The 17,177-nt window shown below is 46.9% G+C and overlaps 2 protein-coding genes across 5 annotated transcripts in view; one reads left to right on the forward strand and one right to left on the reverse strand.

Moving 5' to 3' along the window:
• Window positions 1–5,308, forward strand: part of LOC146366356 (ADAMTS-like protein 2) — a 32,586-nt gene extending 27,278 nt beyond the window's left edge. For 2 of the 3 annotated variants that reach the window (XM_084913629.1, XM_084913631.1), the window contains 7 exons: window positions 433–559; window positions 1,790–2,003; window positions 2,221–2,376; window positions 3,121–3,291; window positions 3,373–3,549; window positions 3,659–3,812; window positions 3,899–5,308. In XM_084913629.1, the coding sequence (XP_084769755.1) occupies window positions 433–559; window positions 1,790–2,003; window positions 2,221–2,376; window positions 3,121–3,291; window positions 3,373–3,549; window positions 3,659–3,812; window positions 3,899–4,029 (1,130 nt within the window). In that variant the 3' untranslated portion in view covers window positions 4,030–5,308. The remainder of the gene's footprint in view (window positions 1–432; window positions 560–1,789; window positions 2,004–2,220; window positions 2,377–3,120; window positions 3,292–3,372; window positions 3,550–3,658; window positions 3,813–3,898) is intronic. The other variant, XM_084913630.1, reaches the window with a different exon arrangement.
• A 2,701-nt stretch (window positions 5,309–8,009) lies between these two features.
• agla (amylo-alpha-1, 6-glucosidase, 4-alpha-glucanotransferase a) overlaps window positions 8,010–17,177 on the reverse strand; it is a 31,102-nt gene continuing 21,934 nt past the window's right edge. Inside the window, exons 21-35 of one of the 2 annotated variants that reach the window (XM_084913628.1) lie at window positions 16,769–16,899; window positions 16,529–16,665; window positions 15,220–15,353; window positions 14,909–15,084; window positions 14,736–14,838; window positions 14,512–14,635; window positions 13,764–13,862; window positions 12,745–12,856; window positions 12,443–12,578; window positions 11,515–11,627; window positions 11,224–11,435; window positions 11,039–11,136; window positions 10,856–10,943; window positions 10,482–10,615; window positions 8,010–10,391 (exon numbers count right to left, since the gene is read on the reverse strand). In XM_084913628.1, the coding sequence (XP_084769754.1) occupies window positions 10,274–10,391; window positions 10,482–10,615; window positions 10,856–10,943; window positions 11,039–11,136; window positions 11,224–11,435; window positions 11,515–11,627; window positions 12,443–12,578; window positions 12,745–12,856; window positions 13,764–13,862; window positions 14,512–14,635; window positions 14,736–14,838; window positions 14,909–15,084; window positions 15,220–15,353; window positions 16,529–16,665; window positions 16,769–16,899 (1,915 nt within the window). In that variant the 3' untranslated portion in view covers window positions 8,010–10,273. Of the gene's footprint in view, window positions 10,392–10,481; window positions 10,616–10,855; window positions 10,944–11,038; window positions 11,137–11,223; window positions 11,436–11,514; window positions 11,628–12,442; window positions 12,579–12,744; window positions 12,857–13,760; window positions 13,863–14,511; window positions 14,636–14,735; window positions 14,839–14,908; window positions 15,085–15,219; window positions 15,354–16,528; window positions 16,666–16,768; window positions 16,900–17,177 lie in introns of both variants that reach the window. The other variant, XM_084913627.1, reaches the window with a different exon arrangement.

The following is a 17,177-nucleotide window of genomic DNA, read 5'->3' on the forward strand; positions in this document are numbered from 1 at the left end:
CCAGATAACACACACCGATTAGTTAAACTGCAGGAATGTCTTAAAGACATAAAGACCTGGATGGCCGCTAACGTTCTGCTTCTTAATTCAGATAAAACTGAGGTTATTGTACTCGGCCCTGAAAATCTTAGAAATATGGTATCTAAGCAGATTCATACTCTGGATGGCATTACCTTGGCCTCCAGTAACACTGTGAGGAACCTTGGAGTCATTTTTGACCAGGATATGGAGGATGTTCATCTCTGTGAGCACTGTGTGGTGGGGTGGCTGTAGCTCAGCAGGTGGAGCAGGGTCTTGCATGAATGTGTGTGAATATTAGATAATTAGCACTTGCACAGAAGAACCATAGAAAAATCATAAATGAATGGGTGCACGAGGCAAGTTGTAAAAGTGCTCAGAGGAGAGAAGTTCTGAGATGTACCGTGTTCCCAGGTTTCACCAGCACATATGCCCTGTGCGTCCGGTATGATGGCACTGAAGTTGACGACCATTATTGTGACTCTCTGACCCGACCGGAGCCCACACAAGAGTTCTGCATTGGAAAGCAATGTCCTCCACGGTACTGTTTCACCTCAGACTCACTGCAAAATCCACACCACGTTTAACACAGTTTTATGTGTGAATGGAAATGCTGGTTAACTGGAGAAACCAATCATGTTCAGTCAGGACCTCTGAGGTGGAGCAGGGTTAGAAGCAGCTTTGATAGTAGCACATGTTTCCCAGGTGAACAGTACTGATGCTGGCTGACTCTAAGATCTGCAGGGATGGATCTCCATGTCATGGCTGAACTAACACTATGCCTGATTTCAGATGATGCTGACATACTCTGAAGTCAGATGCTACTTTTAGGACCTGGAGACTTGGAGTACACACTGGGACGAACCAAACGTGCCATTTTTGTCAAATAAATCAATAAATAAACTGTTAAAAACTGACCTTTGCATCTATAACTGTATCTATAAATTTACAGCATCACCCAGATTCAGATTTCCTACAAACATCTGGCCTAATTGTGTTACTGCATTAGCTGCTAAATATCTATGGATTCCTTTTTATTCTAAATAATCTGGAGCTGATTTATCAGACCTCATGTTTTACTGCCTATTTATAATATTATTATAAATATTTTAGTATCAATATTTTAGTTTTACAATGTTATCGTATGCATATACAGTGGAACCCCGACTTACGAAATTAATTCGTTCCCGAGGGTCTTTCGTAAGTCGAAAATTTTCGTAAGTCGAAGCACCCATCGCGCCTTTTGAGTGAACGGTAGGCTATAGGCTAATTGCTAACGGCGACAACAATACGTCGTTCAAGTGGAACAGCGAAGCGCAAGGACGAAAGCCAAGGGGGTTGTCGCATGATTCGCAAGGCATCGCGGGCATTGTAGGCATTCTGGGCTCAGCCAATCAGAGCCAACGGATTTCGTTACACGGGCATTTTGCCGTAACACGGGCAGAAATATTGCCGTTCAGTGCCTTCGTAACTTGAATTTTTCGTTAAATGGGGTCTTTGTAAGTCGGGGTTCCACTGTATTTGAATGTTTTTGACAAACGTTGGAAATTATTCCAGGACTGTAAGAGTGAATATTTGGTAGCTTTGATTTACTGCCATAGTTTTGGTTACACCTGAAGCCGTCTGCATAATGCATCACACGGGTCACCACCGTGGATGGATGCCCCACCAGGGAATTAAACAGAATTCCAGCACAAATCCAGGAGAGCGATTCATTACATCTGTGGAGATGTTTTACGGACCTGTGATAACTACTCCACTTTGTTCTCAGATGGGAGACGAGTGGTTGGAGCGCGTGCTCTCGGACGTGTGGCGAGGGCGTGCAGTATCGTATCGTGCGTTGCTGGAAGATGCTGTCTCCTGGTTTCGACTCCTCTGTCTACGATTCGCTCTGTCTGTCACATGATCTCCACAAACCAGCCAATAGGAAGGTGTGCCACGGACAAAGCTGCGGACCCCAGTGGGAGGTGTCGGAGTGGTCGGAGGTTTGTGCTACAGCAGCGTCTAACTTTCATAACAACCAGTTCTCTTTTAATGTTGTTTCACTGCAAACGTCTTACATGTTCTTACGTGTTACCAAGCAAGAAGAAACTTTCCATAATTCACCTTTTTGAGATTTTGTCTCCCGTCAGGAGGACACGTGAATATTGTCATACTTCATCACACCAGCTGTCATTCATCGTTTCTCCCTCCGTGTGTCAGTGCTCAGCACGCTGTGGCTCTCGGGGCATCCGCACTCGAGAGGTTCGTTGCTCTACGGAAAGGAAACTGTGTAACGAGACCTCTCGGCCAATAGAGAGCCAGGAATGTGAAGGCCCACCTTGTGACAGACGATGGAGCGTTTCTGATTGGGGACCTGTGAGTTCAGCCCTTTACTGTACCCACCACACACTGACACTGTCAATCACCGTTTCAAAGCCTGAAACTGTAAATTGATGACTGACAGTGTGTCTGTGAGAGGTATCACCAGATATGTCACCATGGTAACAAACCAGTCTCGAGTCACTCGGGTCTTTATCTTTTGATTTTCTTGTCATTTTTAAAGTTTTCCAGGCTTTATGAGCGTCTTTGGACACTCGCTGCTTTTTCACTCGTTTACTTGAACCTGAATGTTTTTGTTGTTAAGCCACTAAACACTAAACACTGCTTCATGCCCAACTCTGGGCTGTGTGTGCAGTGTGCAGACAGCTTAGCAAAGAACCCTTTTGAAACTGCATATTAAGATTATTCGTTATTAGCACAAAAACACAGAGTTTGCCATGTTTTTTTATTATTCTACGAAAAATGCTGAAGATAAAAGAGTTTAACAGGTTAAAATAGGTTTTATATAGAGCAACAAAGAACTACACAGAGCATTTGAAGCCTTTGGGCCTTCAGTCGAGCCGTCTCTTTGCTTCAGCCTCTCCTGAAATGGTCCCAGTGGAACGGCGGCTGTCAGTTACTGGGCTGAAAACCAGTGGATACAGGCCTTACAGTGGGATAAACAGCAGATTAATCTGACTCGATTTTGCAGTGTTGTAGTTTTCAGAGGTGGAGGTTATGAGCAGCTTTTGTGCAGTGTGTAAATGTATTTTGCATGAAAATGTCTCTGCATCGTGTCAGTGCTCAGGTGAGTGCGGGGAGGGCAGGATGGTGCGTTCTGTGACCTGCCGTTCGTCAGGCGGACTTGTGATGTCAGACGGGCAGTGTGACCAGCCGTTACGCCCGTTGGCCATCTACCCCTGCGGTGACAGAGACTGTGCTCCACACTGGGTTGAGCAGGAGTGGCAACAGGTGACTGTGGCACAGTGAAGACATCATATTTTAACGCTATATAAGGATCGTACACTCTTTAGTTTTGCGTCTGTGTTTCAGTGTAACGCTACCTGTGGCCGCGGCGTGCGACAGCGTCAGGTGGTGTGTGCTGGCCTGGAAGGAGGAGTGTTCAAAGAGTTTCCAGACAGCAGCTGTAACCAAACCAACAAACCGCAGATGAGCTCGTCCTGCTTCCAGAGACCCTGCTCCAAGTGGTTCACCACATCCTGGTCTCAGGTAGCGACGCCTGTCATCAGCCACCCAGCACACAATCACAGCCGTCTCACATTTTTCAAACTTTCCTCAACAAACTACAATTGGCAAGTTTGACCTCTTGTTCACTCAGTGCAGCAAGACCTGTGGGCGTGGCGTCCAGGTTCGAGAGGTCAAGTGTTACCAAGGGGAGGAGCTGGTAACGAGGGGTCACAGCTGCGACTCTGCCCTCAAGCCAGAAACCAAGCAGAGCTGTGAAATCCAGAGCTGTCCGACAGAAGCACCAGGTATAAAAACTCCAAGAGCAGATGATGCCGCCGTTAGACGATGACTTTCTAACAGGAGCTTTGGTACGTGTGTGTTTATCCTGCAGCATCACAAGGAGCAGACTTCTGCCAGGACAAAGCAACAGCCAACTGTGCCCTGGTTCTCAAGGTGAAGCTGTGTTCCCACTGGTACTACAGGAAAGCCTGCTGCCAGTCCTGTAAGGCACCCAGACCCTGAAGCCTTCGCTGTAACCTCTCACCTCAGCATCAGCCACTGGTACCAAAGGTCACGCTTTTATTGGTGCTACACAAAGCTCGCTGCTAGCAACGAAAGACCGCAGTACATCAACATAACCTGATTACTTTTATCCAATCATTGATGTCAAAGGTCAGCTTACGGTCACTGTATGATTCTCTCCTTATCATTGTGGGAAGTATACCAGTACGAGGTCTTCTCCCAGCATCCTTTCTGAACTATATCACTGACTGTGCTACTAGTTTAGTCACAACCTCCACCTCAGACAATGTGAAGATAGACTAGCTTTAGGGGGCGGAGCTGGGTGATGAGGAGGAAACAGTTCTTTCTGTGTTCATCGCTCCAGATAACAAATGTGTCATTTCTACGGTGCTAAAGAAGCTGTATGTAAACACGTCAGAGCCACTGTGACAGCAGACTGAGACAGGCGGGGAAACTCGGCCCTGTCCTTAATGTACACAAACTGGGAGTTTGGGCAGGTTGTTCTCCTGCTGCCGCCATGGACCGCAGCTCCTCGTCCTCCCTGCTACGCACAGCACGGCTACCATAATGTTGTCACCTGTCGTATCCACACTGCCGCTTAAGTCTTCAAATCAAACTGCATTTGAACAATATTTTCAGCCCTTTTGACTTCAAATGGAAACACAGCTGATATTCAAAGTGAACTTGGACACAGCACAGAAAAAAAACAGCTCATTGTGTTTCCATTTAAATGAAAGAATCCAAATATTAACTGAGTTTATCTATACAGCATCGAATCATAAAGTCGCCTCACAGTGCTTCACGTTGTATGTAACATTGTAACGTGCCTTTTAATGGGATTAATGTGCCTTTGGAACTATTGTCAAGCGACATCTAACTGAAAACTGCGTTTTCACTGCAGCATCTCTAAAGATTGTTTCCTAGCTGGTAGTAATGAGTTGCGGTTGCACAAAATGATTCTTTAGCTTGCAGCCGGGGTCGTCCTCTGTAAATAAGATGGCTCTGGGAAAGCTGGTACAAGTTTACTGGTAAGGAGTCAAGAAACAATTGTGACTTCTGTGGGCTTTTCAACCTGCAGCAGCTGAAGGACAACACGCCAGCCGTGCAAACAGAGCAGCAGGAACACGCTGCTGCCAGTGAAAACTGCCCGGGCCAAACTCTCGTCTGCGTAGTACACTGTTTGTTTACCTGATGTTACACTGCCACAGAGCTGCTGCTGCTCTGACTGTTTGTACTGTATCCCACTGAAAGAATTAAAGGTGAGTGTTTGTGTGTTTGACCCACTGCTTCTTTGTAGTCGGACTGACCCTTGCATTTAGCGATGCTGTTGGATACCAAGGTGTAGTTGTGAAATAGAAGGAACGAGCTTAAACTTTAGTGGTGTGCAGCTTAAACGTGGTAATTCAAGCTAGGTTGTATGTGTGTGTGAATAAAAGAAACACAGACGTGAAGCTAGCTCTGAAACATGATCTGACCCTCTGTGTGGATGTGTGTCACAGTTAATCATTAGATCAGTTTCACCCTTCATGACCTTCACAATTAACATCAACGTTAGAAAAGGTGAAATCTCAGGCCCAGCCTCCTCTGCTCCACTGCTGCAGCCGAGCCCCCCACAGAGCCCTTTTTGTGCATTAACATTATCCGTGATTGTGGTTGGAAAGGTAGATAATTAACAGATATCCTCACAAAATAAAAGACAAACAGTCATAACATTGGATTTTCATAGATGAGACATCAGATACAAATATTCAATTAAGTTTTATTTATACAGTGCAAAACCACAACAACAGTCGCCCCAAGGCAGTTTATGTAAGTTAAAGACGTAAGTTAAATACGGAGGAAAACCCAACAATCATATGACCCCCTGTGAGCAAGCACTTTCATAACAGTGGGAAGGAAAAACCCCCTTTTAACAGGAAGAAACCTCCAGCAGAACCAGGTTCTCTTTACTAATCTACAAACATGACACATTATGTGAAATCCATAAGGAATCTCGTGGACTGGATTTTACTGCCATGGTTTGGGTCTAGTGATCCTTTTTCCTGTAGTAAAACATTTCTACCCTGATGGCAGTGACGTCCTATAGGTCAACTTTGACTAAGGGACTTTGAGTGGGTGTAGCGCTCTGTACCCTCTTTATCAAAACCTCAGGACGGGACAGCTGAGTGTGATCAGCTGAGCCCTTGGTATTTCTCCAGCTTCTCGTGTTCCTTCTTCCTGATGTTGCTGTCATTGGGAACCACTACATCGATCACTACGGCCGTCTTCTTCTGTTTGTCTACCACCACTATGTCCGGTTGGTTAGCCACCACCATTTTGTCCGTCTGTATCTGGAAGTCCCACAGGATCTTAGCTCGGTCATTCTCCACCACCCTTGGGGGCGTCTCCCATTTTGACCCGGGACTTCCAGGTTATACTCGGCACAGATGTTCCTGTACACTATGCTGGCCACTTGGTTATGGCGTTCCATGTATGCCCTGCCTGCTAGCATCTTGCACCCTGCTGTTATGTGCTGGATTGTCTCAGGGTCTTTACACAGCCTGCACCTGGGGTCTTGCCTGGTGTGATAGACCCCAGCCTCTGTGGATCTTGTACTCAGTGCTTGTTCTTGTGCTGCCATGATTAGTGCCTCTGTGCTGTCTTTCAGTCCAGCTTTGTCCAGCCACTGGTAGGATTTCTGGATATCAGCCACCTCCTCTATCTGCCGGTGGTACATACATGCAGGGGCCTGTCCTTCCATGATGGTTCCTCCTCTTTCTTGGGTTTCTGCTGCCTGAGGTATTCACTGAGCACGCGGTCAGTTGGGGCCATCTTCCTGATGTATTCGTGGATGTTCGTTATCTCATCCTGGACTGTGGTGCTGACACTCACCAGTTCCCGGCCTCCTTCCTTCCGCTTAGCATACAGCCTCAGGGTGCTGGACTTGGGGTGAAACCCTCCATGCATGGTCAGGAGTCTTGATGTCAGTGGCTTCTATTTCCTCCTTTGCTCAACTTATTATCCCAGCAGTGTTCCTGATCATGGGCAGGGTGTAGGTGTTGGTAGCCCGGATCTTGTTCTTACCGTTGAGCTGACTCCTCAGGACTTGCCTGACCCTCTGCAGGTACTTGGTGGTTGGAGCTTTCCTAGCGACCTCTTCATGGTTCCCATTTGCCTGTGGGATCCCCAGGTACTTGTAACTGTCCTCTATGTCTGCAATGTCCCTTCATTGGCTCCCTGTTAAATCCAGAATCTAAAATCCTGCTCCTCACATACAAGGTCTTAAATAATCAGGCCCCATCTTATCTTAATGACCTTGTAGTACCATATCACCCTATTAGAGCACTTCGCTCTCACACTGCAGGCCTACTTGTTGTTCCTAGAGTATTTAAAAGTAGAATGGGAGGCAGAGCCTTCAGTTTTCAGGCCCCTCTTCTGTGGAACCAGCTTCCAGTTTGGATTCAGGAGACAGACACTATCTCTACTTTCAAGATTAGGCTCAAACTTTCCTTTTTGCTAAAGCATATAGTTAGGGCTGGACCAGGTGACCTGAATCCTCCCTTAGTTATGCTGCAATAGACGTAGACTGCTGGGGATTCCCATGATGCACTGGGTGTTTCTTCTTCACTCACTATGTGTTAACAGACCTCTCTGCACTGAATCATATCTGTTATTAATCTCTGTCTCTCTTCCACAGCATGTCTTTAGCCTGTCTTCCTTCTCTCTCCCCAACCAATCACAGCAGATGGCTCCGCCCCTCCCTGAGCCTGGTTCTTCTGGAGGTTTCTTCCTGTTAAAAGGGAGTTTTTCCTTCCCACTGTCGCCAAAGTGCTTGTTCATAGGGGGTCATATGATTGTTGGGTTTTTCTCTGTATCTAGGGTCTACCTTACAATATAAAGTGCCTTGAGGCGACTGTTGTTGTGATTTGGTGCGATTTGGTGCTGTATAAATAACATTGAATTGAAGAGAAGAGCTGTACATAGCCACACATACACAGAGGTGAGAGCACTAAGGTCAACAGTTTATTCAGCACTGCCGTTGTGTGAACAACACATACGTTTCAGTTACAGTCTTGGGGTTCCAGCATTTATTCAGTGGACCTCTGTTTAGATGTGCACTGTGGTCAAACTGTTATAAACCAACTTATATATGCAGTGTTGGGAGTAACGGAATACATGTACCACCGTTATGTATTTAAAATACAAAATATGAGTAACTGTATTCCGTTACAGTTACCGTTCAATAGGTGGTATTCAGAATACAGTTACTTTGTTGAAATAAATGGATTACACGGCGGACTTGTCCTGTTTGATATGTTCAGCTGTCCCCTCTTTATTTTTGGTTTCCACGCCAGTGGAAACCCAAATAAAACATGGATTAAGAGGCTCTAATGCCTGTGTCTCAATCTCGCGTCTCATAATGACGTGAAGAAATATATTTTTTAAATGATTTAATATGAAGGCAACAGGCAGAGTGTTAAAGGCATAGCGCTAAAGCATGTAGCCTGATGGGCAGTGTAGTCCGTGCTGCAGGGAGAATGGACTGCCGTACCTGTGATGTGTCTGTGAGGAGGGAGGGAGAAAAAGGAAAAGTACGAGTTGTCACCGAGCAGAAACGGGAGCTGGAAGCATGTAAATATAATAACCACTGCAGCAAAAACAGTGCCTGACGAGCCCAGCTGTAAGTAAGCTATTAAGACTCGACTGCACACTGTGTTCGTGTTTTCCTCCGAAACAATAAGTCCTGTTGCAGCAGCCTTTCAACGCCTCTCTCTCTCTCTCGCTAGCAAACTTGACCCAGACAACAAAGTAAAGCTAGTTTTCAGCTACGAGTCCGACACGACGTCCCTTTACTACGGCTCGGAGCGGCGGACCTGTTTTATATACGCGTGAAACAGTTTTCTATACGAGATCACTGCAAAAAGTGCAGCCTTACCTAATGTCCACCTACTGTTACTCATTTATATCAAGATTTAAACATCTAGTTGGTGTTGGTATGGAGAGTAACCTTCAGTAATAAATCACACAGCAATAGTACATTCATGTAGTTGTAAAAAGCACGATAATATATTAAGTAATCCAGAGTATTCAGAATACGTTACTGTCATTGAGTAACGTAACAGAATACGTTACAAACTACATTTTGGGGCATGTAATCTGTAATGGAATACACTTTAAAAGTAACCTTCCCAACACTGGATATATGTTGTGTGACACCTTGGTAACAAGAGAGCTTAAATTCAATTTTATATATATTTGATGAGCCTGAACAAGCTGATATTAATTAATTTGAAATGCTTTCTAATTACTGAGATTTCAGCTGGTGTCAGGACTGTTCAATACTTTGTGTCATTTTTCATTATTACAGTTTTAAGGATATTTGTAGCTTGAATTCTTTATGTGTACACTGGATATTACCAGCATCTCAATAGCACCTTTGTTGTTCACTTCTTACCTGCCGAGTGTGAATATTTAGTGGTGGTACAGAAATACTAACTGCATCATATGAAGTGTATTATATGAAAGAGGTGTAAAGGCACAGGCTGGAGGGTTTTTCTGTTCCATAGAGGAGCTAAACTTAACCTACACTCACACCAACATTAACACGCTACCAGTGCTGCTGCAGGTCAGGAGACAGGACGCTGTGACAGATGTAGGATAAAAGCACGTAGATTTCAGTAGCAAACATGAGCCTTGGTGAACAGCAATGACCCACAAAGAAAAACATCTTCTCTTTTTATTTAAAATAACTGCTATGGGGACAGAATGCACAGTGGCTCATAATGGTTTTAACACCAACCCTGTGAGTCAGCGCCTACCAAATACCTCGTCATCCATACCAAGGTCATGTCTTTGGTATGGATGTCTGCAGGATCACACACGTTAACATTCACCACACTGTCAAGTATCAGCTTAGCAGCTGCTACGGTCTAAAGACTGGCTGGACTTTAAAATGTGCTGCGTTCAGGTCATATGGGAAACATAGGAAATATGAGCTACATCAGCTTTCTGCTGGGACCTTATCTTTTATTTAGCTTGCAAACTTAACTACAAACAAATGCAATCAAGGCTGGTTAGTAAACACTTTAAGCACTGCAGTATTTATTTGGAAATGCTACCAGAACCCCCCTCTCGAAAAAAGAAAACAGTGTGATTCCATCCACACTGACCCTCTCTGCATCCACTCAGGAAAGTGGACGCAATCACAGAACGTGTTGTGATTGGCTGGTGATGAACTGAGCAACAGGTGGCCCTCTGCACAGGTCTACAGGTCATACAGGACCTCCAGCACAGTGGCTAGAGACCAGGCCTGGGTCTCACAGCTGAATGGACAGTGCTGGCCATTCTCATTGGTCAGTTCTGGCAGACCCTTCCATGGAGACCTGGTGGAGGTGGACAGGTAGGGACAGGTTAGTAAAGAAAAGCAATAAAAGGCAGTCGTTTCATCAGAGGTACAGGGGAGAGCGGCCTACCTCTCCAGGTGAGTGTAATGTTGTGACAGAACATTTTTCACTAAGGTAACCGTTTTGGTGTACGCGTCTTCTCCCAGCTTCTTTGCAAAGTAGAGTTTAGCACGCAGGAAGTACCCGACTGGCCACAGCCATTCCTACGCACAAACACAAAGTGTGTGACATGTTACAGGTAATGTATCCGAAATATGACAGTGAATCCTCTGAGTGCAGCCTGTAGGTGGATGATTTTCTATCCAGAGTCCATGTCTCTGACTTTTCTACCAGTGGAGATCTGATGGATTATTAAAGGTTCCTTCACTTTTAAACATTTCTTCTGGTTGGCGTTCTGTTCAGCACTGCGTTCAACCATCTGCAGTAACAGACGTGGGACTCACCGGTCCTTGGTGGTAGTTGAAGCCTCTGGCCACGTTGTAGTTGTCATTGTCCAGTGCGTTATCATAGACGCCACAGTAAACCAGGTCACTGAGACAACACAATAAGAGCCATTTAAGTCTTTCACTGCAGTTACTGAACACGCTTTGTGCTGCGACGTTTAGTTAGAAGCTTAAATGTATTACTCAGGATCGAGTGTTTTCATTCCCAGTGGTCCCAGCAGTTTCTTCCCAGCTATCTCCAAAGCGTTCCAGGCTCTCTCCACCGTGAACAGCTCTGGAGCCTAGAGCACACACACACGTAGTTATTACTGAGTGTTTTTCACACAGTACTGAAGATCACAGCGAGGCGTTGGCTGTGGTTGGCTTACCACCACCATGGCGACAGTGAAGTTGGGTCTGAGCTGGTAGTCACACCAGGGGCTGGAGGCGCCGTAGCTGTCCTTATAGATGCCTTTCTTGTGCACCAGCTCAGGGTGCTTCTCATTGGGGTCATATGGGTCACCGGACACCCAGAAGCCAGCTTCAAAGGACTGGCTGAGCTGCTCGTTCCACTGGGAGTACGAGATGAACACTTCCTTACCTGGAATAAGGTGGTTTGGTTTTAGGTGAATGACGATGGGGAATTCGTTTATGTGGAAACCGTGGAGTTTGTCACATACCATCTCTGTGTAATGTAACTCCATCGTATGGGAACAGGCCCTTGGCGTGAAGTTCCACCACCCAGCGAACTGCAGACTTACTCAGACCAACTATCTCCACCGCTGCTCCATCTCTGCACAAAAGGCACAGGACACGATATCAGTACCAACCTGGACTTTCCTTTGATTCACTGATGTTGTCAATTCAACTCGTAATATAAAGTTCTCTGAGCCAATTAAACTTCTGTGTTTTTGCATCTTTCTAACAGCAAACTTGGCACACAGAGTGAGGACATTTGTGTTTGTCAGTTATTATCGTTGTTCTAACAATGCTGCTTGAATTGTGCCACATTTAGAAGAACCGTGGATCTGTGGGTTACACCTGTGGACAACACCAAATGATCTCAGCAGCTTCCTCTGCTCCTGTTTGCTGTTGTTTATTGTGTTAGATGATTGAAGCCTGAAGAAACTAGACAGTTTATTTATTCTGATACATTATTACCCTCCCAACCCCTGTGTGTGTCTGTGTGTGTGTCTGTGTGTGTTTCATAATAGCCAGCAGAGTGCACCATGATGAGACCCAGAAACTAAATGTTCGAGCAACACTAGCAGGCAGTGTGGCACCCCCACCCCACCCCACCCCCACAGAGAGCTGGACACCAGCAGCAGGGAGGACCCTGGGAAAGTTTCACAGAGGAGCCCGAACACTAAACTCTGCTGTTCGACCACAGATGTGGCACTCTGTGAGGGCTGCTGTCTCAGCATGTTTAATATGTTACTTATTAAGTTTGAATCTTTGTACAACTTTGAACCTGACGGAGGGCTTCAGCGATTCACAGATTAAGTCTTTTTTGATGATTTGACTTCAGTAAAAACAGTAGAGACAGTAGAATGTGAGCAGCTGGAGTCTGCGGGCCACTTACTGCACAGCGTGAGGAGTTTGTGTTACCTTGGAGTAGCAGGCATGCCTTTGTTCCTGGCTCTCTCACTCTCTCCCATTTTGTCCATCCATGTGCCGCAGTTAAAGCGGTTTCCTCCGCTCACAAAACCTGTGGCGGGGTCGACCCGAGCAACGACGCTGAACCCTGCAAAGAGCAAAAGGTTCAGTAGTGAGGTGCAGTGCCCGAAAAATCTTTGTAGTAAGAACTTAGTAAAACCAGATGATGTCATCGGCTTATCAGCTGTTAGAAGTTACTTTCTTAAAATGTGTATAAGTACTCTGAATACACAACTCATTTAACACACACACACCTTCATCTCTCATTTTCATGTCTATTTTGGGTCCAGCGTTTCTCTCTCTGAAGGAAATGCCCTCCAAGTGGCGCCGCAGAGCTTCATGGATCACATCATACAGAGGCTGCTCCTGCACATGTATGAACACACAGCACGTTCTGGGCATAAACACACAACACTCAGCATCTGTGTGGGCCCGTGTGGGCCACTCCAGTATTTGGTGACTGCCAGCAGTCGCATTAAAGAGACGCCGATGCTGCTGGAACACAGGAGGAGCAGGTGTACCAGTCCAGGTGTGCACCTGTTAAATGTACTATTAGTGCTCTGATTAATAAGAGGAACAGCTCGTTAGGATCATGGTCTTTGTAGTTTAGCCTCCTGTTGGGTCAAAGGTTACACACCAGCTAGCTATGACAGTATGTCAGTGTACGAGTGCTGACTGCTTTGTTAAATTGTTTGCAGTGTTTAGTGAAGCCCTGAGATAAGCATGCCGCCTGAAAATGAACTTAAGGCAAATATTTTCAGTACTGTGCAAAAATCTTGAGCCACCCCCTCATTTCTTCATATTTTAGGGACAATAGGTGCAGCGATTCATTGAAACGTCCAGAAATACAGTCAAACAGCACAAAGTGAGTATTTGGTACGATCCCTGTAACACAGCCTGAACAGCTCATCGAAGTAACCCTAAAGAACATTTCTCTGTTCCACTCAGTCATGATGATCCCACACGAACGCTGCATGAACACACAGTCTGCATCCTGTTGTACACAGGGCCACAGTCACTGGTGTCATGCCTGACTGTGCTTACAGAGGACAACTTGGACCACAAAGTCCAAAAGACCTGGTGCCACTGATGTTCACCTCACCTGTCACAGCTCAGCCTTCTCTGCCCGTTTCCCTTAAGAATGGCGTAGTAATGTAGAGAGACTAATACTGGCTGAAGGGCCAGGGGTGAGCTCCCTGTGTGTGTGTGTGTGTGTGTGTGTGTGTGTGTGTGTGTGTGTGTGTGTGTGTGTGTGTGTGTGTGTACATACCACCTCTCCAGGTTTACAAGGCTCGCAGTCATCAGTGGGGTACATGCGTGTGACAGGGCAGCCAAGGATTTCATGCCCTCTGGGAACCTGGGTAGTGTAGTCCTGAACACAAGCACGTATGTACAAAGGTGTTTGTGTAAACACAGATTTAATGAGCAGCTTGAAAGTTAAACATTGACGTTTAGCATCATTGATCCCCGTCTCACTGAAGGGCTTTCAGTACTGTTCCACACATGAAGTTTTTAACTCCTCACTCCCTGCGCCGCACCCTCACTCCTTCCTGCGCCGCACCCTCACTCCTCACTCCCGGCGCCGCACCCTCACTCCTCACTCCCGGCGCCGCACCCTCACTCCTCACTCCCGGCGCCGCACCCTCACTCCTCACTCCCGGCGCCTCACCCTCACTCCTCACTCCCGGCGCCTCACCCCTCACTCCTGGCGCCTCACCCTCACTCCTCACTCCTTCCGGCGCCGCAGCCGCACCCCTCACTCCTTCCGGCGCCGCAGCCGCACCCCTCACTCCTTCCGGCGCCGCAGCCGCACCCCTCACTCCTTCCGGCGCCGCAGCCGCACCCCTCACTCCTTCCGGCGCCGCACCCCTCACTCCTTCCGGCGCCGCACCCCTCACTCCTTCCGGCGCCGCACCCCTCACCCCTCACTCCTTCCTGCGCCGTACCCTCACCCCTCACTCTGCTCTCTCTTGTTTCTAGTTTAAGTCCGCCTGTGAAATTCACTTCACAGCAGCTCCCACCTGGATGCACTGCAGCCACCACCACACAGCGTCCCTGCAGTTGTATCTGGCACATCGACCCTCCCCCAGCAGGTTGGGGATCAAACCGTGGCGCAATGTCCCTGCAAAGGCCAGGATGATGTTGCTATGGAGACCATGATAAGGAATTTAGTTTGTAAGGATATCTAATATAATTAATACACTCGTGTGTCATGAGAATCAGATGAGGTGCACGGGCCACGCACCGAGCCTCGACGTGTCTACCAGTGAGGAGCAGCAGTCCCCTGAGAGCGATGAAGGTGTCTCTGCCCCAGCAACGGAAAATCCCCGCAGAGAAATGAGGAAGACCTGACAAAGAGACGTGACTTAAAACAAGATTTCATCGGGAAACACAGCATCAGATGTGTGTGACTGTTACCTGCAGCCAGCGAGGCGCAGCACTGCTCCTTCTGGCCCGTGATTGGACTGATGCGGTACGGGACGTCGTCTAATTGAGCAGAAACAGGAGGCAGAGCAGGAAAGCGTCCAACGCTGCACATCTGAACCGAACCGAGCGCCAGGTGACGAACAAAGGTAGAGCCGTTCTGGACAAAGCTGTTTTCAGACGGAGGACAGGTACGCGTCATCGCTCGACCGCAGCGAACCGGACACAGAGATGAAGATGAGCTGTACACTAACATTTCAGTACAACAAAGATCTGCTGTGTCGACAGACACGAGCACAGCCTACCTGGACATGAGTTTGTAGGTGGCATCGAGGGCTGTGGTGTAGGTGGAAACTAGGATGGCATCAAAGTAGCAGGGGATGAGGTAGCGGGGCATGTGTTTGAGGAGATTAAACATGGCTGCCAACCAGCGACCCACCTGCAGACACACAGAGCTGCGAAGATGAAGACTTGTGTCTGACAGAAACAAGCAGCCGTGTTTGAGGAAGAACGAGTAGAAGAAGGAGATGCAGGAAGGCTCAGTACTCAGCAGCACCTGCCTCAAACAACTATGGTCCAGGGCAGGGACAGAAATATCTAAGCTTGTGTCTCAGTCAGCTGGGTCACATTAGCACTTTGTAGGATTAGCGCTTTGTAGCTAGCAGCCTGTGAGCTTAGGTTTTTGGAGCACAATTTAAGGAGTCGGTCATGTTGCAGACGTTTCCTCCAGTGCTAATGTGGATTTCATTGAGCTTTAGTCAGCTTAGGCTTTTAAATTATTTTAGTGTTAGCCGACTAAATATCATTGGATTGTTGGAGAGTATAAAGTTTGTCATGTTTTTACCAGTGACACAGTTTACAGAGAGTCTGTATGCACGCTTCTCTTCTTCTGCAGTACTGACTTTATGGGGTTTCATGAGAAACAGTATGGCAGATAGGTGTTTCACTTCCACACACCCTCCTTTATTTTCATCTTGTTTTTATTCGGTGATTAAAGTCTCAAATACATTTCATCCATTCATTGTTTTCTGTCATGTTTGTTCTCAAACAGCTGCTCCAGTCCTTTAGCACAGTGGTCTCCAACCTTTTTTGCGCCACGGACCGGTTTATGCCCAACAATATTTTCACGGACCGGCCTTTAAGGTGTCGCGGATAAATACAACAAAATAAAACTAGTACCGGTACCGAAAAAAAGATTTATTCATAACACGCGTGAAAAGACCCAGGAAAACCGAGTAAACGATAAAAACGATAACAAAATAACGCTGGAAACCGATAAAAACCCTGAAAATCATACATTTCACACCTGAGCCTCAACTCTCGCGGCCCGGTACCAAACGACTCACGGACCGGTACCGGGCCGAGGCCTGGTACCGGTCCGAGGCCCGGGGGTTGGGGACCGCTGCTTTAGCACACTCAGTACTTCATCGTTATCTAAATGAACATTAGTGGCGATTCCCTCCAACCGTCTCTGAAGTACTGGGACCAACAGGAACAGGAAGAATGTGAAAACTGCACACAGAAAACTCAAACCCAGAAGCCGGCCTGTGTGAGGTGGCCTGTGGTGGTAAGAGGTCATCACAAACAGGAGCCTTAAACCAGTCCCAGTCTCACCTCTGCCAGCGGCCCCTCCCTGTGCATCAGCCTATTGGCGACGAAGTCTATGAGCCAGTCTCCGTCTCTGAGGTTGGCACACAAAGGATGGCCCAGGTCGTTGTTGGGACGAACATCAGCAAACACAGACATCAGACCTGCAAACACAGCAACACTTTAGTAACACTCATTTGGTCTCTTTTCAAAACACCGTCTCCATCCTAGATGAGGTACAGACTGGACTGAAGAACATAAAGTTACCCTGAAGTCCTGCGTATTTGAGAGTTTCCCAGCCTGGGATACTGTAACAGCCTCCGCCTTCCTCTTTTTCCTCCGTGTCGCAGCAAAACAGCAGGACATTCATGTCTGCCAGCGTCAGCTTAGACATGAGCCTGTTAAACACAGTTTCAATAAGAAGCTGCTACAGGCCATCAGTCTCCATTGTGCTGCTCGTTCAAAGTACTCCTGACTGCACCTCACCTAAAGCTAAAAGCACGAACATAAACAGCAGCGTTCATCTATCCCGTCACATTTCCCTGATGATTTTATGTTCCTACTAACTTATGGATGATCAGAGTACAGCAACCTACTAATGATGTGACTGACACCTGTTTGACAAGTCCTGGTTTTACACCATCGCTCATGACAGCTGGTATCCAATTATATCCAT

The sequence above is a fragment of the Perissodus microlepis genome, chromosome 18, assembly GCF_051167445.1.
Source record: "Perissodus microlepis isolate ML-2025 ecotype Zambia chromosome 18, ASM5116744v1, whole genome shotgun sequence".
In the NCBI taxonomy this organism is placed as follows: Eukaryota; Metazoa; Chordata; class Actinopteri; order Cichliformes; family Cichlidae; genus Perissodus; species Perissodus microlepis.